The 23,609-nt window shown below is 44.4% G+C and overlaps 1 protein-coding gene across 1 annotated transcript in view; it reads right to left on the reverse strand.

Moving 5' to 3' along the window:
• The window catches only part of LOC139458264 (uncharacterized), a 40,965-nt gene that overhangs the window by 6,048 nt on the left and 11,308 nt on the right, over positions 1–23,609 (reverse strand). The window contains exons 7-15 of the mRNA XM_071239639.1: positions 21,347–21,413; positions 19,615–19,700; positions 19,097–19,261; positions 16,668–16,749; positions 14,848–15,005; positions 11,895–12,057; positions 10,365–10,445; positions 7,599–7,744; positions 6,488–6,605 (exon numbers count right to left, since the gene is read on the reverse strand). Of these exons, the coding sequence (XP_071095740.1) occupies positions 6,488–6,605; positions 7,599–7,744; positions 10,365–10,445; positions 11,895–12,057; positions 14,848–15,005; positions 16,668–16,749; positions 19,097–19,261; positions 19,615–19,700; positions 21,347–21,413 (1,066 nt within the window). The remainder of the gene's footprint in view (positions 1–6,487; positions 6,606–7,598; positions 7,745–10,364; positions 10,446–11,894; positions 12,058–14,847; positions 15,006–16,667; positions 16,750–19,096; positions 19,262–19,614; positions 19,701–21,346; positions 21,414–23,609) is intronic.

Raw genomic sequence — 23,609 nt, forward strand, 5'->3', positions numbered from 1 at the left:
AACACCACGGCAATACACACTCCGGGGCCTGAACACAAACACAGAATACACACTCCGGGGCCTGAACACAAACACCACGGCAATACACACTCCGGGGCCTGAACACAAACGCAGAATACACACTACGGGGCCTCAACACAAACACAGGATACACACTCCAGGGCCTGAACACAAACACAGAATACACACTCCAGGGCCTGAACACAAACACAGAATACACACTACAGGGCCTGAACAACAAACACCACGGCAATACACACTCCGGGGCCTGAACACAAACACAGAATACACACTACAGGGCCTGAACACAAACACAGAATACACACTACAGGGCCTGAACAACAAACATCATGGCAATACACACTCCAGGGCCTGAACACAAACACAGAATACACACTACAGGGCCTGAACAACAAACACAACGGCAATACACACTCCGGGGCCTGAACACAAACACAGAATACACACTCCGGGGCCTGAACACAAACACAGAATACACACTCCGGGGCCTGAACAGAAACACAGAATACACACTACAGGGCCTGAACACAAACACAGAATACACACTACAGGGCCTGAACAACAAACATCATGGCAATACACACTCCGGGGCCTGAACACCAACACAGAATACACACTACAGGGCCTGAACACAAACACAGAATACACACTCCAGGGCCTGAACACAAACACAGAATACACACTACAGGGCCTGAACAACAAACACAACGGCAATACACACTCCGGGGCCTGAACACAAACACAGAATACACACTCCGGGGCCTGAACACAAACACAGAATACACACTACAGGGCCTGAACACAAACACAGAATACACACTACAGGGCCTGAACAACAAACATCATGGCAATACACACTCCGGGGCCTGAACACCAACACAGAATACACACTCCGGGGCCTGAACACAAACACCACGGCAATACACACTCCGGGGCCTGAACACAAACACAGAATACACACTCCGGGGCCTGAACACAAACACCACGGCAATACACACTCCGGGGCCTGAACACAAACACAGAATACACACTCCGGGGCCTGAACACAAACACAGGATACACACTCCGGGGCCTGAACACAAACACAGAATACACACTCCGGGGCCTGAACACAAACACAGAATACACACTACAGGGCCTGAACAACAAACATCATGGCAATACACACTCCGGGGCCTGAACACAAACACAGAATACAAACTCCGGGGCCTGAACACAAACACAGAATACACACTACAGGGCCTGAACAACAAACATCATGGCAATACACACTCCAGGGCCTGAACACAAACACAGAATACACACTCCGGGGCCTGAACACAAACACAGAATACACACTCCGGGGCCTGAACACAAACACAGAATACACACTACAGGGCCTGAACAACAAACATCATGGCAATACACACTCCGGGGCCTGAACACAAACACAGAATACACACTCCGGGGCCTGAACACAAACACAGAATACACACTCCGGGGCCTGAACACAAACACAGAATACACACTACAGGGCCTGAACACAAACACAGAATACACACTACAGGGCCTGAACAACAAACATCATGGCAATACACACTCCGGGGCCTGAACACCAACACAGAATACACACTACAGGGCCTGAACACAAACACAGAATACACACTCCAGGGCCTGAACACAAACACAGAATACACACTACAGGGCCTGAACAACAAACACCACGGCAATACACACTCCGGGGCCTGAACACAAACACAGAATACACACTCCAGGGCCTGAACACAAACACCATGGCGATACACACTCTGGGGCCTGAACACAAACACAAAATACACACTCCGGGGCCTGAACAACAAACATCATGGCAATACACACTCCGGGGCCTGAACACAAACACAGAATACACACTACAGGGCCTGAACACAAACACAGAATACACACTACAGGGCCTGAACAACAAACACCACGGCAATACACACTCCGGGGTCTGAACACAAACACAGAATACACACTACAGGGCCTGAACAACAAACACCATGGCAATACACACTCCAGGGCCTGAACACAAACACAGAATACACACTCCAGGGCCTGAACACAAAAACCATGGCGATACACACTCTGGGGCCTGAACACAAACACAAAATACACACTCTGGGGCCTGAACAACAAACATCATGGCAATACACACTCCAGGGCCTGAACACAAACACAGAATACACACTACAGGGCCTGAACACAAACACAGAATACACACTACAGGGCCTGAACAACAAACACCATGGCAATACACACTCTGGGGCCTGAACACAAACACAGAATACACACTACAGGGCCTGAACAACAAACACCACGGCAATACACACTCCGGGGCCTGAACACAAACACAGAATACACACTACAGGGCCTGAACAACAAACACCATGGCAATACACACTACGGGGCCTGAACACAAACACAGAATACACACTACGGGGCCTCAAGACAAACGCAGAATACACACTCCGGGGCCTGAACACAAACACAGAATACACACTACGGGGCCTCAAGACAAACGCAGAATACACACTACAGGGCCTGAACAACAAACACCATGGCAATACACACTCTGGGGCCTGAACACAAACACAGAATACACACTACAGGGCCTGAACACAAACACAGAATACACACTCCGGGGCCTGAACACAAACACAGAATACACACTTGGGGGCTTGAACACAAACACAGAATACATACTCCGGGGCTGAACACAAATGCAGAATACACACTCTAGGGCCTGAACAAAAACACAGGATACACACTCCGAGGCCTGAACACAAACACAGAATACACACTCTGGGGCCTGAACAAAAACACAGGATACACACTCCGGGGCCTGAACACAAACACAGGATACACACTCCGGGGCCTCAACACAAACACAGAATACACACTCCGGGGCCTGAACACAAACACAGAATACACACTCGGGGGCCTGAACACAAACACAGAATACACACTCCAGGGCCTGAACACAAACACCATGGCGATACACACTCCGGGGCCTGAACACAAACACAGAATACACACTCCGGGGCCTGAACACAAACACAGAATACACACTCGGGGACCTGAACACAAACACAGAATACACACTCCGGGGCCTGAACAAAAACACAGGATACACACTCCGGGGCCTGAACACAAACACAGAATACACACTCCGGGGCCTGAACACAAACACAGAATACACACTCGGGGGCCTGAACACAAACACAGAATACACACTCCGGGGCCTGAACACAAACACAGAATACACACTACAGGGCCTGAACACAAACACCACGGCAATACACACTCCGGGGCCTGAACACAAACACAGAATACACACTCCGGGGCCTGAACACAAACACCACGGCAATACACACTCCGGGGCCTGAACACAAACGCAGAATACACACTACGGGGCCTCAACACAAACACAGGATATACACTCCAGGGCCTGAACACAAACACAGAATACACACTCCAGGGCCTGAACACAAACACAGAATACACACTACAGGGCCTGAACAACAAACACCACGGCAATACACACTCCGGGGCCTGAACACAAACACAGGATACACACTCCGGGGCCTGAACACAAACACAGAATACACACTCCGGGGCCTGAACACAAACACAGAATACACACTACAGGGCCTGAACAACAAACATCATGGCAATACACACTCCGGGGCCTGAACACAAACACAGAATACAAACTCCGGGGCCTGAACACAAACACAGAATACACACTACAGGGCCTGAACAACAAACATCATGGCAATACACACTCCAGGGCCTGAACACAAACACAGAATACACACTCCGGGGCCTGAACACAAACACAGAATACACACTCCGGGGCCTGAACACAAACACAGAATACACACTACAGGGCCTGAACAACAAACATCATGGCAATACACACTCCGGGGCCTGAACACAAACACAGAATACACACTCCGGGGCCTGAACACAAACACAGAATACACACTCCGGGGCCTGAACACAAACACAGAATACACACTACAGGGCCTGAACACAAACACAGAATACACACTACAGGGCCTGAACAACAAACATCATGGCAATACACACTCCGGGGCCTGAACACCAACACAGAATACACACTACAGGGCCTGAACACAAACACAGAATACACACTCCAGGGCCTGAACACAAACACAGAATACACACTACAGGGCCTGAACAACAAACACCACGGCAATACACACTCCGGGGCCTGAACACAAACACAGAATACACACTCCAGGGCCTGAACACAAACACCATGGCGATACACACTCTGGGGCCTGAACACAAACACAAAATACACACTCCGGGGCCTGAACAACAAACATCATGGCAATACACACTCCGGGGCCTGAACACAAACACAGAATACACACTACAGGGCCTGAACACAAACACAGAATACACACTACAGGGCCTGAACAACAAACACCACGGCAATACACACTCCGGGGTCTGAACACAAACACAGAATACACACTACAGGGCCTGAACAACAAACACCATGGCAATACACACTCCAGGGCCTGAACACAAACACAGAATACACACTCCAGGGCCTGAACACAAAAACCATGGCGATACACACTCTGGGGCCTGAACACAAACACAAAATACACACTCTGGGGCCTGAACAACAAACATCATGGCAATACACACTCCAGGGCCTGAACACAAACACAGAATACACACTACAGGGCCTGAACACAAACACAGAATACACACTACAGGGCCTGAACAACAAACACCATGGCAATACACACTCTGGGGCCTGAACACAAACACAGAATACACACTACAGGGCCTGAACAACAAACACCACGGCAATACACACTCCGGGGCCTGAACACAAACACAGAATACACACTACAGGGCCTGAACAACAAACACCATGGCAATACACACTACGGGGCCTGAACACAAACACAGAATACACACTACGGGGCCTCAAGACAAACGCAGAATACACACTCCGGGGCCTGAACACAAACACAGAATACACACTACGGGGCCTCAAGACAAACGCAGAATACACACTACAGGGCCTGAACAACAAACACCATGGCAATACACACTCTGGGGCCTGAACACAAACACAGAATACACACTACAGGGCCTGAACACAAACACAGAATACACACTCCGGGGCCTGAACACAAACACAGAATACACACTTGGGGGCTTGAACACAAACACAGAATACATACTCCGGGGCTGAACACAAATGCAGAATACACACTCTAGGGCCTGAACAAAAACACAGGATACACACTCCGAGGCCTGAACACAAACACAGAATACACACTCTGGGGCCTGAACAAAAACACAGGATACACACTCCGGGGCCTGAACACAAACACAGGATACACACTCCGGGGCCTCAACACAAACACAGAATACACACTCCGGGGCCTGAACACAAACACAGAATACACACTCGGGGGCCTGAACACAAACACAGAATACACACTCCAGGGCCTGAACACAAACACCATGGCGATACACACTCCGGGGCCTGAACACAAACACAGAATACACACTCCGGGGCCTGAACACAAACACAGAATACACACTCGGGGACCTGAACACAAACACAGAATACACACTCCGGGGCCTGAACAAAAACACAGGATACACACTCCGGGGCCTGAACACAAACACAGAATACACACTCCGGGGCCTGAACACAAACACAGAATACACACTCGGGGGCCTGAACACAAACACAGAATACACACTCCGGGGCCTGAACACAAACGCAGAATACACACTACGGGGCCTGAACACAAACACAGGATACACACTCCGGGGCCTCAACACAAACACAGAATACACACTCCGGGCCCTGAACACAAACACAGAATACACACTCCGGGTCCTGAACACAAACACAGAATACATACTCTGGGGCCTGAACACAAACACAGAATACACATTCCGGGGCCTGAACACAAACACAGAATACACACTCCGGGGCCTGAACAACAAACAAAGAATACACACTCCGGGGCCTGAACACAAACACAGAATACACACTCCTGGGCCTGAAGACAAACACAGAATACACATTCAGGGGCCTGAGCACAAACACAGAATACACATTCCGGGGCCTCAACACAAACGCAGAATACACACTACGGGGCCTCAACACAAACGCAGAATACACACTCCGGGGCCTCAACACAAACACAGAATACACACTCCGGGGCCTCAACACAAACACAGAATACACGCTCCTGGGCCTGAACACAAACACAGAATACACACTCCGGGGCCTGAACACAAACACAGAATACACACTCCGGGGCCTCAACACAAACAGGGCAATAAGTCAAGATAAAAGCCTGTGAAGTCCCAACTTTTAACATGGTCACATCACCATTGATCATAACCTTTTAACTGTCAGAAAAGAGTGACCAACCTTGTAGCTAGGGAAGTGTATGGCATCCAGCGTCTTGTGGAGGGCAGGTCGGACCGATGCAACTGATGGGTGGTTCGTCTGATGAACCGACAGGTTGAGGAGACCAACCTTGGTAGCCCTGAAACATGGAGAACAGCAATCGAGTGAGTGAGTGAACTTGTGAATTTGTGAGTGAATGAACTTAACATTGCTCTTGGTGTTTCTCTTTCTTATAATTGAGCTTGGAGATGGTTGGTTGTTTTGTTGTTTATTAGCAATATTCCAGACGGTGGTCTGTAAATAATCGAGTCGGGACCAGACAATCAAGTGATTGATATCATGAGCATCAATCCACACAATTGGGGTCGATGACATGCATCAACCAAGTCAGCGAGCCTGACCACTCGATCCCGTTAGTCGCCTTTTACGACAAGCATAGTTGCCTTTGATGGCAAGCATGGGTTGCTGAAGAGACTTCATTGCCAGCACAAATCAAACAGAACAGTCTAAGGTCGGATCATCAGCAAGAGCTGTAGATAAGCTGTGTATTTGCTTAAAATATGCTTTAAATAAACTGAATAAACGCATACAAATCAAATTCATAGCGTATAAAATATGCAATAAAAAGTATAAAAACACTATTGAAATAAAACTAATGCATAGATAAACTGTTAGATAAAACGGGTGAGTATCAGCTGATTGCGAAATTCATTTACCGACAGTTACAAATGTAAAGAAACACTTGGGTAAAAAAAATTGAATACCCACAAATAATTGTGGATACCCAATAAAATAAAAAAAAAACATAGGTCAAATATCAAAAGTTTATCTAGAGCTCTGATCAGCTAAAATGTTGTATTATTACGAGATCTATACCAGCGACGTTATCTTTCAACGTTGAATTCAGATAATTTAGATTAAGTGAGTAATAAATAAATAACTAAACTTGTCCCAGTTATCATGGTTATGTACAGTTTTTACGACAAGTTTCACTTGTTAGATATGTTTTAAAATACATCAACACGTTTCCTGTCCACATCACAATGCCATACATATTACATGCTTCCATTTCTATATTCCCAACCCCAAATTAGACAAGTCACCATGGCAACTGATCCATGCCCAATCTTACCCATCCAGGTACACATGTAACAGGTAGGGGAGTGACAGCATGCTGAATCTGTCCATCTCTGAGGCCACGCCTCCTTCCAGCTGATTGGTCAGTGCCCTGGTGTCGGCCAGATGAGTGGACAAGGACTTCTGTATGTACTGTTGAATCTGGGGGGACAAATACTGAGTGAGTGAGTGAGAGTGTGAAGTGTGAGTGAGTGAGTGAGTGAGTGAGAGAGTGAAGTGAGTGAGTGAGTAAAGAGTGAAGTGAGTGAGTGAGTAAAGAGTGAAGTGAGTAAAGAGTGAAGTGAGTGAGTAAAGATTGAAGTGAGTAAAGAGTGAAGTGAGGGAGTAAAGAGTGAAGTGAGTAAAGAGTGAAGTGAGTGAGTAAAGAGTGAAGTGAGTGTGTAAAGAGTGAAGTGAGTGAGTAAAGAGTGAAGTGAGAGTGAAGTGAGTGAGTAAAGAGTGAAGTGAGTAAAGAGTGAAGTGAGTGAGTAAAGAGTGAAGTGAGTGTGTAAAGAGTGAAGTTAGAGTGAAGTGAGTGAGTAAAGAGTGAAGTGAGTAAAGAGTGAAGTGAGTAAAGAGTGAAGTGAGTGAGTAAAGAGTGAAGTGAGTGTGTAAAGAGTGAAGTGAGTGAGTAAAGAGTGAAGTGAGTAAAGAGTGAAGTGAGTGAGTAAAGAGTGAAGTGAGTGTGTAAAGAGTGAAGTGAGTGAGTAAAGAGTGAAGTGAGAGTGAAGTGAGTGAGTAAAGAGTGAAGTGAGTAAAGAGTGAAGTGAGTGAGTAAAGAGTGAAGTGAGTGTGTAAAGAGTGAAGTTAGAGTGAAGTGAGTGAGTAAAGAGTGAAGTGAGTAAAGAGTGAAGTGAGTAAAGAGTGAAGTGAGTGAGTAAAGAGTGAAGTGAGTGAGTAAAGAGTGAAGTGAGTGAGTAAAGAGTGAAGTGAGTAAAGAGTGAAGTGAGTGAGTAAAGATTGAAGTGAGTGAGTGAGTAAAGAGTGAAGTGAGTAAAGAGTGAAGTGAGTGAGTAAAGATTGAAGTGAGTAAAGAGTGAAGTGAGGGAGTAAAGAGTGAAGTGAGTAAAGAGTGAAGTGAGTGAGTAAAGAGTGAAGTGAGTGTGTAAAGAGTGAAGTGAGTGAGTAAAGAGTGAAGTGAGAGTGAAGTGAGTGAGTAAAGAGTGAAGTGAGTAAAGAGTGAAGTGAGTGAGTAAAGAGTGAAGTGAGTGTGTAAAGAGTGAAGTTAGAGTGAAGTGAGTGAGTAAAGAGTGAAGTGAGTAAAGAGTGAAGTGAGTAAAGAGTGAAGTGAGTGAGTAAAGAGTGAAGTGAGTGAGTAAAGAGTGAAGTGAGTGAGTAAAGAGTGAAGTGAGTAAAGAGTGAAGTGAGTGAGTAAAGAGTGAAGTGAGTGTGTAAAGAGTGAAGTGAGTAAAGAGAGAAGTGAGTGAGTAAAGAGTGAAGTGAGTGAGTAAAGAGTGAAGTGAGTAAAGAGAGAAGTGAGTGAGTAAAGAGTGAAGTGAGTGTGTAAAGAGTGAAGTGAGAGTGAAGTGAGTGAGTAAAGAGTGAAGTGAGTAAAGAGTGAAGTGAGTGAGTAAAGAGTGAAGTGAGAGTGAAGTGAGTGAGTAAAGAGTGAAGTGAGTGAGTAAAGTGTGAAGTGAGTGAGTAAAGAGTGAAGTGAGTGAGTAAAGAGTGAAGTGAGAGTGAAATGAGTGAGTAAAGAGTGAAGTGAGTGAGTGAGTAAGAGTTAGTGAGCGAGCAAGCTAGCGATCAATTAAGAGAGTGAGTGAGTGAGTAAAGAGTGAAGTGAGTGAGTGAGTAAGAGTTAGTGAGCGAGCAAGCTAGTGATCAATTAAGAGAGTGAGTGAGTGAGTAAGAGAGTGAAGTGAGTGAGTGAGTAAGAGTTAGTGAGCGAGCAAGCTAGCGATCAATTAAGAGAGTGAGTGAGTGAGTAAGAGAGTGAAGTGAGTGAGTGAGTAAGAGTTAGTGAGCAAGCAAGCTAGCGATCAATTAAGAGAGTGAGTGAGTGAGTAAGAGAGTGAAGTGAGTGAGTGAGTAAGAGTTAGTGAGCGAGCAAGCTAGCGATCAATTAAGAGAGTGAGTGAGTGAGTAAAGAGTGAAGTGAGTGAGTGAGTAAGAGTTAGTGAGCGAGCAAGCTAGCGATCAATTAAGAGAGTGAGTGAGTAAGAGAGTGAAGTGAGTGAGTGAGTAAGAGTTAGTGAGCAAGCAAGCTAGCGATCAATTAAGAGAGTGAGTGAGTGAGTAAGAGAGTGAAGTGAGTGAGTGAGTAAGAGTTAGTGAGCAAGCAAGCTAGCGATCAATTAAGAGAGTGAGTGAGTGAGTAAGAGAGTGAAGTGAGTGAGTGAGTAAGAGTTAGTGAGCAAGCAAGCTAGCGATCAATTAAGAGAGTGAGTGAGTGAGTAAGAGAGTGAAGTGAGTGAGTGAGTAAGAGTTAGTGAGCAAGCAAGCTAGCGATCAATTAAGAGAGTGAGTGAGTGAGTAAGAGAGTGAAGTGAGTGAGTGAGTAAGAGTTAGTGAGCAAGCAAGCTAGCGATCAATTAAGAGAGTGAGTGAGTGAGTAAGAGAGTGAAGTGAGTGAGTGAGTAAGAGTTAGTGAGCAAGCAAGCTAGCGATCAATTAAGAGAGTGAGTGAGTGAGTAAGAGAGTGAAGTGAGTGAGTGAGAGAAACAACCAATTCACAAAGTCTGACGACTGATGTGAACAGCTGGAGGAAGTAAAGGGAAGTTGATGGAAGTTAAAGTCGGTAGGGATAAGATAGTGTTGGCATGTGATGATGACTGCGTACCTCAGCCTGCTGAGCAGTCAGTCGAGACTGAGCGTTGAGGTTCTGCTTGCTCAAAACTCTAATCAGGTTCTGCTTGGAGTCCTGGAATAGATATATTCAGAGTGAGAAATCTTTGACTGATGTCAATGAATGTAGTTTTATGCCACAGTTTTCCAATTTTATCATGAAAACTTAGATCATGCAAAACAGTGACTAATATTGTCAAATCTGTTTGACAACAGTGGTGTCTTTGACAAGCAAGAGAAATAAAACAAGGAAGTTTTCAAAGCAAAATTTTCTAAACATTTTTCAAATTTGCTGTACAGTGAAGCATATAATCACCATATCCTCACATTAAACCTAGCCTACCTAGATATCTCCATGGGGAGACAAGCATAGCTTAAATGGGAGTCGGTCCTGCCCCTGTCCTGGGCCTCTGGTCACCCAGCAGTGAGTGGGTACTTGGTAGAATAAGATGGTAATGTGTAGGGCTGGGATGCGTAACTCGGGTACTTGGGTACTGGGGTACTCGGGTCAGGTGGGTCCTGAGTAGGACTCGTGTACCCACAGGACTACCCGGACCCGTGGTTAGTCACGTGATATATTGTTTAATGACAAAAATTATCTAAAACTAAAACAAATATTCCCATTTCTTTCTGACAATGCATCCATTCCTTCTGACTTTTATATGTTTGAATAAAAATAAAACATGCAGTGGCCTTCAGTGTATGCATGACCAGATTGATTTCAAAATCGGACAGTTTGTCTCTATCTCTAAATATCTACAAAGGGTACCAGGTAGGGTCGGGTAATAGGGTGGTGGGTACCCAGGTAGGGTCGGGTAATAGGGTGGTGGGTACCCAGGTAGGGTCGGGTAACAGGGTGGTGGGTACCCAGGTAGGGTCGGGTAATAGGGTGGTGGGTACCCAGGTAGGGTCGGGTAATAGGGTGGTGGGTACCCAGGTAGGGTCGGGTAATAGGGTGGTGGGTACCCAGGTAGGGTCGGGTAACAGGGTGGTGGGTACCCAGGTAGGGTCGGGTAACAGGGTGGTGGGTACCCAGGTAGGGTCGGGTAACAGGGTGGTGGGTACCCAGGTAGTAAATTTGGACTCGTCCCAGCCCTAGTAATGTGGCTGTTGACCGACTAGAGCCTGAGGCACGTTGAGAGGCTGATGCATTGACCAAGGTAATATTGCAGTGCTTTGAGCACCCTTTAGGGAATGGATTTGGTGCATAATAAATATGATGATGATTATTATTGTTATCCATTCAAGAATGTGATACTTGGATCTATTCTGCCCCTGAATCTCCAAGGGGAGACAATCACAGGGTACTGGAAACCATTCGGCAACAGTGAGTGAGTGAGTGAGTTTGGTTTTACACCGCTTTTAGCAATATTCCAGCAATATCACGGCGGAGGACACCAGAAATGGGCTTCACACATTGTACCCATGTCGGGATTCGAACCCGGGTCTTCGGCGTGACGAGCGAACGCTTTAACCACTAGGCTACCCGACCGCCCCCATTCGGCAACAGCTCGGTTCTACTCACTGCTATCTGCTGGAAGTCGTGTATTTTCTTGTACGCCAGGTGCATCTTCTGCCTGGCTTTCTGTGAAGATTCCATGTTCTCCTGGAGTCTGTCCTTGACGTCCAGCAGGGAGTACAGGGTGGCTCGGGCACGCATCACTTCCAGCTCACCGTCGATCACCTTCCTGGAACAACACACTAGCATTTAACTCACAGTCAGTCTCACAGCTCTCTGTACATCGATGCATCTGTGACAAGTGCTTCAGCATGTGCAGTGTCCTGAGCCGGTCTTCAACCAAATTGTGGCTCCAGCTCCCCGCCCTGCATCTTCCTGAGGCAAGGGAATTACTGTAAAACGTGAAATTAATGCATCTTCAAAAGAATGCGACCGCTGGCCCCCAGCCAAAAATGCGACACCCCCTCCTCTCAAGCATCAGTGGATTGATATCTAAACAAAATGTCCTCTGTCAGGTTTAGAATCCTCACCTTAATCCAACCTTACATTAATCCAATCACACACCAAATAGCACCACTTATTAACGCTGAGTAGAGTACTTCAGCTTAAACAATACGTGCGCGCTGGCTTGTGTTGGACTTCGATGCAGTCGCAAAGAGCAAAGACACCATGTTGGGTGGCGTCTGTCTGGACTTGCAGGTGTGATCAGTGATGACATGAGTGAGTAGAACGCTTGTCTTGACCCCAGCAGTGACAATTCACAGGATGTAATAAGTGTTTGAATGACATTGTTTATATACTTGTTACAAGTGCTGCTCAATAAACAGTGATTTGTTGTTTGTTTTCAGCGTATGTCTAAGTTGGTATTCTGCTATCCAAAATGTCTTATTGTTGATATAAATGCGATGTTTAATAATGCGAGCAAAGACCACTCGCATTTTTCGCATTTAATTCACGCTCGCGTTAATATCAGGATTTACAGTAACTGAAAGTCCAGTTTCCACCCTTGCCGAACTTGGCTGGAATTTCTGTGATCGATCGTGGCGCTACCAGTGGCTATGACGAGTTATGTCCTGTCTATGTCCCTCCTATTGAGAAATCACATTCCACTTCTCATGTCACTTGCATTTGCTTCAAACAAAATGGTGGCACCCAGTCAAGATGATCGGATTGATAATCAAGAGCTAAGTTGTAATAATGTGCATCAAATGATGTGAGCACCTTCATTTAAAAACATCTGTTGACGCCGAGCTGGCCGTACAGATGCTTTGCAAATCCTGCAATCGACCGAAACCTGCACAGCAGTTTACGAACCGGATGTCGGGATTTTGATTGGACTATGGATAGACTTGTTAGTCGAGCCTAACTATAACTCCAAAATTCCAGCCTAGTTCAGCGAGGTGGAAACTGGACTTACATAGTCAGTTAACTCCCTTTCCTCGGGAAGATGTCCGTCCTGTGAAAGCATCCTCAGTAATCCAGGGTACATTATGCCCACGATAATTGAAGACATAAACAACGAGAGGGAGTTGAAGGATAAACAATGAGAAGCGCTTATATTTTATATGAGATGTCAACAGTATTTACAGCCTCCTTAAGAATGTTGATAAAATCGACCAGCTTTAATAATATTTACCCGTATCGAAAAATGGTGACTTGGCAATGTTGGACAAGTTCATTTATGAACAGGGGGTTAAGTTTGGTATTTCTTGAATATTCTCACAAACACCAAACCAATTGACAGCCATTATCTGTACATTTTCTCCCATTACAGATTGACAATTCTCACCCACTTTTGGATGCGATCATTTAGCCACTGTGTTCATCTGAGTTGCCCAGCTACATCTAAGGGGAGTAACAATTCACTACCCTCTCGAAAATAGTGCCGTCCAATTTACGCAGTCATCAAATTGCAAGCGTATGTTTGAATCTCCAGAAATGATATCATGACTTTTTATCGTTAAATAAACCATGCCTCACTCGTCATTGTTATTAGCGCTTTTTGGTGTAGCTGACTAAATTTATAAATATATATATATATATATTCGACGTAATAAGCGCCCCACTCTAATAAGCGCCCATGGATTTGCTAATATATTGTCTAGTGAACAATCCCAATAAGCACCCCTTCCGTTTGATTAATGTACACAAGACTTATTTATTTGTGTAAAATATGCAGCTGTGTGCTATATGCACCCTTAATTATGGGCAATTAATTTCTGGAAAAATATATCTGTCGAATATAAACATTTCAGGCTGTCAGCATAAACCACGAAATTTACAATCTTATTCCACCAAAATAATATTCTAACAAGAGCCCCCATTTCAAATTTTGAGAGCGCCCTGGGCGCTTATTACATCAAATACGCTATATACTATCGATAAAAACCCAGAATGGATTAAAACAATTCTTCTGAACGAGAGTTCATTTGATCTGTTTTCATTTTGACGTTTCGCATGAGCATGCCATTAATACATTTCATCCAATCAGAAAACTAATATCAGTGATCTTTGAGCAAGACAACCTCTTCATGAATATTGGTAAAAAACAAGTTGAGCCAAGTACAGTAAGTTGATAGGGTGGCTATTTCTAACATTGTGTCCCAGGAATCACCATGAAACTGTGTTGGTGAGTGGAGCCAGGTTACTGTATTCGAAGTAATAAGCGCCCCGCTCTTATAAGCGCCCATGATATTTGCTAATATATTGGCTAGTATACAATCCCAATTAGCACTTCTTCCGATTGATCAATGTACATAAGACTTATTTATGCGTGTATAATACGCTCTCGTGTGTTATATGCAACCTTAATTATGGGCAATTGAATTCTGGAAAAATATATCTGTCGTGTATAATACACACAGACTTTTCTTTTGTATCATTTCGGGTAATTTTTAATTTATACCAAAATTATATTCTAATAAGAGCCCCAAATTTCTAATTTTGAGAGCGCCCTGGGCGCTCATTACGTCAAATACAGTATTTATTATTATCCAAACAGAGCAGATGCCATACTGACTGTGCTAGCTGCAGCTCCCCGGCGCGGTCGGTGAACGTCCGCGTCAGCAGTTTCCTCAGCTTTTCCTGGAGGTTGCTATATTCTTGCTGTAGTTTGAAGGTCTGGTTGAGAGACTTCTCCGTCATCATGTAGTCATGGAAGTGACTCAGCTGACTCTCCTGGGACACAGACAATGATTGATTGATTGATTGGTTGATTGATTGATTGATTGGTTGATTGGTTGGTTGGTTGGTTGGTTGGTTGATTGATTGATTGATTGATTGATTGATTGATTGATTGATTGATTGATTGATTGGGGTGAGTGAGTGGAGACCAGACCAGACCAGACCATCCAGTGATTGAAAACAACAAATCAACTGTCAACACTACTGTTTGTTTGTTGTTTAATGCTGCACTCAGCAATATTCCAGCCATATGACATGCATCAACCAAGTCAGCGAGCCTGACCACCCGATCCCGTTTGTCGCCTCTTACGACAAGCATAGCTGCCTTTCAAAGCAAGCATGGGTTGCTGAAGACCTATACTAACTTGGATCTTCACGGGTCTCCACAATATCGGGGTACAATGACACGCTTTCAACCAAGTCATCAAATCTGACAACCCGATCCATTAAGTTGCCTCTAACAACAAGCACCATTCTAAGGCCAGGCGTTTTATATTTTTCGGATTATCTTTGAGAAAATGTTAAAATATATATATCAGATTTCCATTTTTTTTCCCCCGCTGATAGCCGCATAGTCAGTTATTTTATTTGTTATCATCACCTTTTAATAAAAAAAAATAGGAATTTATCGTCGTAAACCAGTGAAGAGATGCATTATCAATCTTTGTTGATTATGAAGCCGAACATGAATAGCCTCCCTTGACAATTGTCCGTGTTGTAAGTGGTAGAATTTGTATTGTTACAAGTGGCTTTATTGTCACAAATGGTGGTCTTTTGAGAACAGAATATGTTCACAAAGTATGCCAGAGGCATTCTGCATTAAAAATAAATTCCCTCCTCCAACCCTGGACTTTGGGCTGAAAAATCCGTAATCCTAAAATAAACAAGTGCAAAAGTGAGCGTGGCTCACTAATACCCCCGACCCGCCTAGTGTGTCAGTAGTTACAAATTAAATACCTAGGATAGGGTTAGGGTTTGAAAAATTCATAAAAAAATGGAAAACTAATTAAAACAACTTTTATCTTTTGACTTCACCCCTCCATATGACACAGATTATATGTACTAAGTTTGAGATGAATCCACTCAATAGTTTAAAAGAAATCGCGGGGACAAAGTTTTCGGACAGACAGACGGACGGAACCTTGGTATAACTATATATGTCGGGGGTATAAAGGAATCACTGTATTGTGGCATGCAACCTGTTTGAAGGAAACACAATAATTGAACAATACAGGACCACTCTACTGAGATCCACAAATGTGGGTGTTGACAAACCAAGATTTTGGTTGGTTTGTTGTTTAACGCCGCACTCAGCAATATTCCAGCTTTATGACAATGGTCTGTAAATAATAGAGTCTGGACCAGACAATCCAGTGATTAATATCATGAGCATCGATCCACGCAACTGGGATCGAAGACATTCAACCAAGTCAGCTAGCCTGACCACCCGATCCCATTAGTCGCCTCTTACGACAAGCACAGTCACCTTTTACGGCAAGCATGCGTTGCAGAAGACCAGTTCTACCCCGGATTCAAGAATATAATCAGGGTGAACCTGGAATATGAATGATCACAGCATCCTGGTACGTGCAAAGGACATAACTCTGTTCCCTATGTGTTTTAAGCTTGGTTTAATATCGAGAACTACGCACATACCTCCAACAGCTGGTGGACAGACATCAGCAGTGGTTGCGAAGAGGACATGTCTTTCAGCTGACCTACTTTCTCAAACTTGAACCTGAATCAAACACATTGACATTTACAAGGTTAAACGGTTTTCAAGTTCACCACAACAACTGAAGGTGGTGCAAATTAAACAAGAGCTCGTAGAATTTCATGCATTTTACATGTATAAACAATGATAAAGGAGGTCCTAACATGTTATGATTCGATAGGGATTCACATCTTACTAATACTTATTTACATACCAAATTTAATCATATTTTGTACCAAAATGGTGAGTGAGTTGGGTTTAACGCCACTTTTAACTGTATTCTAGTTATATCACGGCGTACAAGCCTAATGTGGGAGGAAAGCCCGAAGTGATGCAGGTCTCAGATGTTTACCACTTCGGTGAAACCCACGAGCACGGGTATGGTGCTGACAAACCTAGAAACATAATCGGGGCGAACCGGGATTCGAACCCACAATCATAGGTTTCAGGCGTGCCCAAGGGACGCAACTCTGCGAATCGTGGCACCTTAGACGACTGGGCCACCCGTGCCCCCTTATTAAAAAGATATCAGACCGACTGTAAAATCCTGTTTTCTGGTTAGTGAAAGTGTTCGGTTAAGTTGCTTCAACCACTGATCCCTGTCATTCAGTCCCCAGCAAATCTCAGAAATATGGGAAACATTTGGCCAGAACTCACAACATCAACTGCAGTAAAACTTGTCTGGTCTATAATCATATCCAGAATTGACTCTTGTAACCATGGTAACTGCCTCTTTGTGAATGGAACCAAAGAGGTAAGGTGAAATTGGGTCTAGCGTGGTCTAGATTATTGCACTTGTATTCTGACGTGCATGCACTATGTGTGTGTGTGTGTGTGGCTGCTTGTACTATTCCGGCTAATGCCGATTTTATAGAGCTAGCCCACAGAGATACCATGCCGCAGTTTAACACGAATACCCCTTGTTTTAGCTCCTTAATGTCGAGTGCCAGGGAGGGTAACAACAAGTCTTTTGCTATGATGCGCCCCAGGTTCAAACCCCCAGCCTTCCGCTTTCCAGTCAGACGTTCTACCGCTAGACCACGGAGGCGGTCATGTAATCAAAGAGCAGATTAACAGACTTATGGCCATCATGATCGGAGGACATCCAATTAGGGGTCACGTCAGAACGACCTTTCATTGGACCAATCAGAATGTCACATTCCAGTTCATGAAAGTGACAGTCAGAATGTGATTTCTCACCATGCAACCTCAAAAACTTTAACACAGGGTATTCCGAACGATAGCTAGGGGCTTAACGACTGAATCCATACAATCTAGACCATCTATTAGCCATTCTAGAATGTTCTTTTGTTCAGGTTTCAACTTTGTAATCGAGAATTTGTCAAAATATGTTTCAAAGCGTAGTTGCCAATTTGAAATTAGTGCTGATTGGCTAATGTCGACTTCTTGTGGTCATTCCATTGGTCGGTCAAATTTCGCGCAAGGTCGGTCCGACGTGACCCATAATGGGGTGTCCTCAGATCTTTGTTTAGCGGTACACAGAACTAAGATCTTATTTTAAGGAGATTGTCATGATTGCAGCTGCTTGGATAATATTCAGATCTTCCAAGTCTGATCAAGTCTCTCAACGTCTGATGGAGCTCCATTGGCTGCCACTTGCTGCGCGAGTCTTCTGGAAGATTCTCATCAATGCCTACAAGCGTTACAACAACCTTGCACCTGCCTACCTTAGTGAGCTCTAAAAACAACAACAACAACAACTACAACAACAACAACAACAACAATAACATCTCTTCACGGTCGCCATGTTAAAATTATTCTTTCGGAAAAATAACATCCTCGCTGCAGCATCTCTGTGGAACAATCTGCCGGATAATATGAAATCTGCTGCCACTATTTTCACTTTCAAATATCAGTTTAAGACATTTCTGTTTCCACACTACTTACAGTTGCCAAAGCTCACAGAGCATATTTATTTTGTGAATTGCTGTGCTCTATAAATGCATGCATTATTATTATTATTATTTACAGATCAAAATAAATGCAGCAAAGAGGGTTTGGGTGATCCTGGTACAGACAGGCTGGTTAGGCCCGTCATCAGCTACACGCAGCCCAGACAGCGAATGGGACTTCTCCCAGGAAGCAGTGCCTAATCAACCCACCCAGAACCTTTCGGAAAATGTGTATTATTATTATTATTATTATTATCATTATTATTATTATTCAGACAGGCTGGTTAGGCTCATCATCAGCTCAGGGACCTTGCCCCCTCTACAAGCAGCCCAGACGGCGAATGGGAATTCTCCCAGGAAGTGATTCCTAGTCAAACCCACCCAGAACTTTTCGGAAAATGTGTCATCATCATCATCATCATCATCATCATCATCATTCAGCAGCAGCTGCAACCCACCTGAGTTTCTCTGCATCCTGCTTGATGTTGATGGCAAGCGTCTTCTCTCGGAGGGCCAGGGCAGACAGGTTGGTGTTGGTCACCAGACTGCTGACCAGCTGGCCGACGGTCAAGTCCGACAGAGTTGTCTCCACCTGGGTCCACAGCCCTTGCTTTTTCTCATTACTGAAAATCAAGACAAAAATCAAAACACTGCAGACAGAACATAACATGTTTAGCCTGATCAACCCTGACTACAAGTACATCCAATGAGTGAGTGAGTTGGGTTTAACGCCACTTTTAACAGTATTACAATTATATCACGGCGTGTCAGCTTAATGTGGGAGGGAAGCCCGAAGTGATGCAGGTCTCAGACGTTTACCACTTTGGTGAAACCCACTAGCATGGGTATGGTGCTGACAAACCTAGAAACATAAACGGGACGAACCGGGATTCGAACCCACAATCATAGGTTTCTGGCGTGCCCAAGGGACGCAACTCTGCACAGCGAACATTCGATGAAGATGGTGTACACTTACAAGGCTCTCTTGTCCCCAGCAAAGCTGCCCTGGAGAGTCTCATGAAGAAAGGCGCCGATGTTGCCGCAGGTCTCTCGTACTTGCCGCTGCAGTAGTATCACAAATAGGTGAGGTGAAATTGGGTTTAACTTCGTGTCAAGGATTATTACACTTATAAAGAGACGTACATACATGTGTGGCTGCTTGTACTAGTCCGAACTGATGCCGATTTATAGTACTAGCTCACTGAGATACCATGCTGCAGTTTAACATGAATACCCTACTCAGACACAGCATACGGACTCCGAACCGACCAGTTTTACCCCCTTAATGCAGAGTGCCAGACAGGGTAACAACAAGTACCATCTTTTAACGCGGCCAGCAGAGCTACAGATAAGCTGCGTATTTGCATAATATACCCCCCAAAACTATTCAAAACCCAATTACTTTCAATTAACTTGCGTACAACAACACTTGTAATTAATTGGAAAATTCAATTGTTTCAAAACAGCATGTGTAAATACCCAGTGAAGCTTTTTCAGCACGCGTACAACGGAACTAATTTCCAAAACACAATTACATGCTAATTTACTTTCCGAATCAAGCCTATATTTGGACCCGTTATATTACATCTAAAACATTATTTCATTTTTGTAAAATCTTAAAATGCTTACTCATTTTGGGAAAAACTAAATGGAGTGATGAATACGAATAGTGATGAAAATATTGGTTACCCAATGAAAAATGTTTTAACCCAATTTAAAATTTAATTGCTCAAAAAGTAATCTCGAGCTCTGAGCCAGGGATTAGACCTGGGACCTTCCGTTCTCCAGGCGGATGCTCTACCACTAGACCATGGAGGTGGTCAGTCACACAAACACAGAGATGGGAACTACTGGCACACATTTTCCACAAGTCACGTAACCTCAAGGACCAAGAATATGGCATTAGGCTAAATGCATCTATCAGTAGAATAAGGCATGTATCTGTCTGTAGAATATGGCATGTATCTGTCCGTAGAATATGGTATGTATCTGTCCGTAGAATATGGCATGTATCTGTCAGTAGAATATGGTATGTATCTGTCCGTAGAATATGGCATGCATCTGTCAGTAGAATATGGTATGTATCTGTCAGTAGAATATGGCATGTATCTGTCAGTAGAATATGGCATGTATCTGTCAGTAGAATATGGCATGTATCTGTCAGTAGAATATGGCATGTATCTGTCAGTAGAATATGGCATGCATCTGTCAGTAGAATATGGCATGTATCTGTCAGTAGAATATGGCATGTATCTGTCAGTAGAATATGGCATGTATCTGTCAGTAGAATATGGCATGCATCTGTCAGTAGAATATGGCATGCATCTGTCAGTAGAATATGGCATGTATCTGTCAGTAGAATATGGCATGTATCTGTCAGTAGAATATGGCATGTATCTGTCAGTAGAATATGGCATGCATCTGTCAGTAGAATATGGAATGTATCTGTCAGTAGAATATGGCATGTATCTGTCAATAGAATATGGCATGTATCTGTCAGTAGAATATGGCATGTATCTGTCAGTAGAATATGGCATGTATCTGTCAGTAGAATATGGAATGTATCTGTCAGTAGAATATGGCATGCATCTGTCAGTAGAATATGGCATGCATCTGTCAGTAGAATATGGCATGCATCTGTCAGTAGAATATGGCATGTATATGTCAGTAGAATATAGCTTGTAGTATCAATAAGTAGATCATCTCACACAGCTGACAGCCTCAAGTCCACTGTCTCCACCATTGCTGCCTCCAGCCAGGAACACTCCGGATTCACTGAAAAGGGGAAATAACAAGGTCATGTGTCAGTACACAATGTAGGGAATAACAAGGTCATGTGTCTGTAAGGCTGTAGGGAATAACAAGGTCATGTGTCAGTACAGACTGTAGGGAATAACAAGGTCATGTGTCTGTAAGGCTGTAGGGAATAACAAGGTCATGTGTCTGTACAGACTGTAGGGAATAACAAGGTCATGTGTCTGTAAGGCTGTAGGGAATAACAAGGTCATGTGTCAGTACAGACTGTAGGGAATTACAAGGTCATGTGTCTGTAAGGCTGTAGGGAATAACAAGGTCATGTGTCTGTAAGGCTGTAGGGAATAACAAGGTCATGTGTCAGTACAGACTGTAGGGAATAACAAGGTCATGTGTCAGTACAGGCTGTAGGGAATAACAAGGTCATGCGTCAGTACAGACTGTAGGGAATAACAAGGTCATGTGTCAGACTGTAGGGAATAACAAGGTCATGTGTCTGTAAGGCTGTAGGGAATAACAAGGTCATGTGTCAGTACAGACTGTAGGGAATAACAAGGTCATGTGTCAGTACAGACTGTAGGGAATAACAAGTTCATGTGTCAATACAGACTGTAGGGAATAACAAGGTCATGTGTAAGTACACAATGTAGGTAATAACAAGGTCATGTGTCTGTACAGATTGTAGGTAATAACAAGGTCATGTGTCTGTTAGGCTGTAGGGAATAACAAGGTCATGTGTCTGTAAGGCTGTAGGGAATTACAAGGTCATGTGTCAGGCTGTAGGGAATAACAAGGTCATGTGTCTGTAAGGCTGTAGGGAATTACAAGGTCATGTGTCAGGCTGTAGGGAATAACAAGGTCATGTGTCATTACAGACTGTAGGGAATAACAAGGTCATGTGTCAGTACAGACTGTAGGGAATAACAAGGTCATCTGTCAGTACAGACTGTAGGGAATAACAAGGTCATGTGTCAGTACACAATGTAGGGAATAACAAGGTCATGTGTCAGTACAGACTGTTGGGAATAACAAGGTCATGTGTCAGTACACAATGTAGGGAATAACAAGGTCATGTGTCAGTACACAATGTAGGGAATAACAAGGTCATGTGTCAGTACACAATTTAGGGAATAACAAGGTCATCTGTCAGAACACAATGTAGGGAATAACAAGGTCATGTGTCAGTACACAATGTAGGGAATAACAAGGTCATGTGTCAGTACACAATGTAGGGAATAACAAGGTCATGTGTCAGTACACAATGTAGGGAATAACAAGGTCATGTGTCAGTACACAATGTAGGGAATAACAAGGTCATGTGTCTGTAAGGCTGTAGGGAATAACAAGGTCATGTGTCAGTACACAATGTAGGGAATAACAAGGTCATGTGTCAGTACAGACTGTAGGGAATACCAAGGTCATGTGTCTGTACAGGCTGTAGGGAATAACAAGGTCATGTGTCAGTACACAATGTAGGGAATAACAAAGTCATGTGTCTGTAAGGCTGTAGGGAATAACAAGGTCATGGGTCAGTACAGACTGTGCTTAAACTCCCAGTACTCTATTATCTATCAACTACACCCACCTGGACTTGTTCACCAGAGACTGCACCCGGGCCTCCAGTCTGTGTTTGAACTCCTGATACTCTGCTACACCCACCTAGACTTGTTCACCAGAGACTGCACCCGGGCCTCCAGTCTGTGTTTGAACTCCTGATACTCTGCTACACCCACCTAGACTTGTTCACCAGAGACTGCATCCGGGCCTCCAGTCTGTGTTTGAACTCCTGATACTCTGCTACACCCACCTAGACTTGTTCACCAGAGACTGCATCCGGGCCTCCAGTCTGTGTTTAAACTCCTGATACTCTGCTACACCCACCTAGACTTGTTCACCAGAGACTGCACCCGGGCCTCCAGTCTGTGTTTGAACTCCTGATACTCTGCTACACCCACCTAGACTTGTTCACCAGAGACTGCACCCGGGCCTCCAGTCTGTGTTTGAACTCCTGATACTCTGCTACACCCACCTAGACTTGTTCACCTGAGACTGCACACGGGCCTCCAGTCTGTGTTTGAACTCCTGATACTCTGCGACACCCACCTAGACTTGTTCACCAGAGACTGCACCCGGGCCTCCAGTCTGTGTTTGAACTCCTGATACTCTGCTACACCCACCTAGACTTGTTCACCAGAGACTGCACCCGGGCCTCCAGTC

The sequence above is a fragment of the Haliotis cracherodii genome, unplaced genomic scaffold (assembly GCF_022045235.1).
Source record: "Haliotis cracherodii isolate W230 unplaced genomic scaffold, xgHalCrac1.p SCAF_12, whole genome shotgun sequence".
NCBI lineage: Eukaryota > Metazoa > Mollusca > Gastropoda > Lepetellida > Haliotidae > Haliotis > Haliotis cracherodii.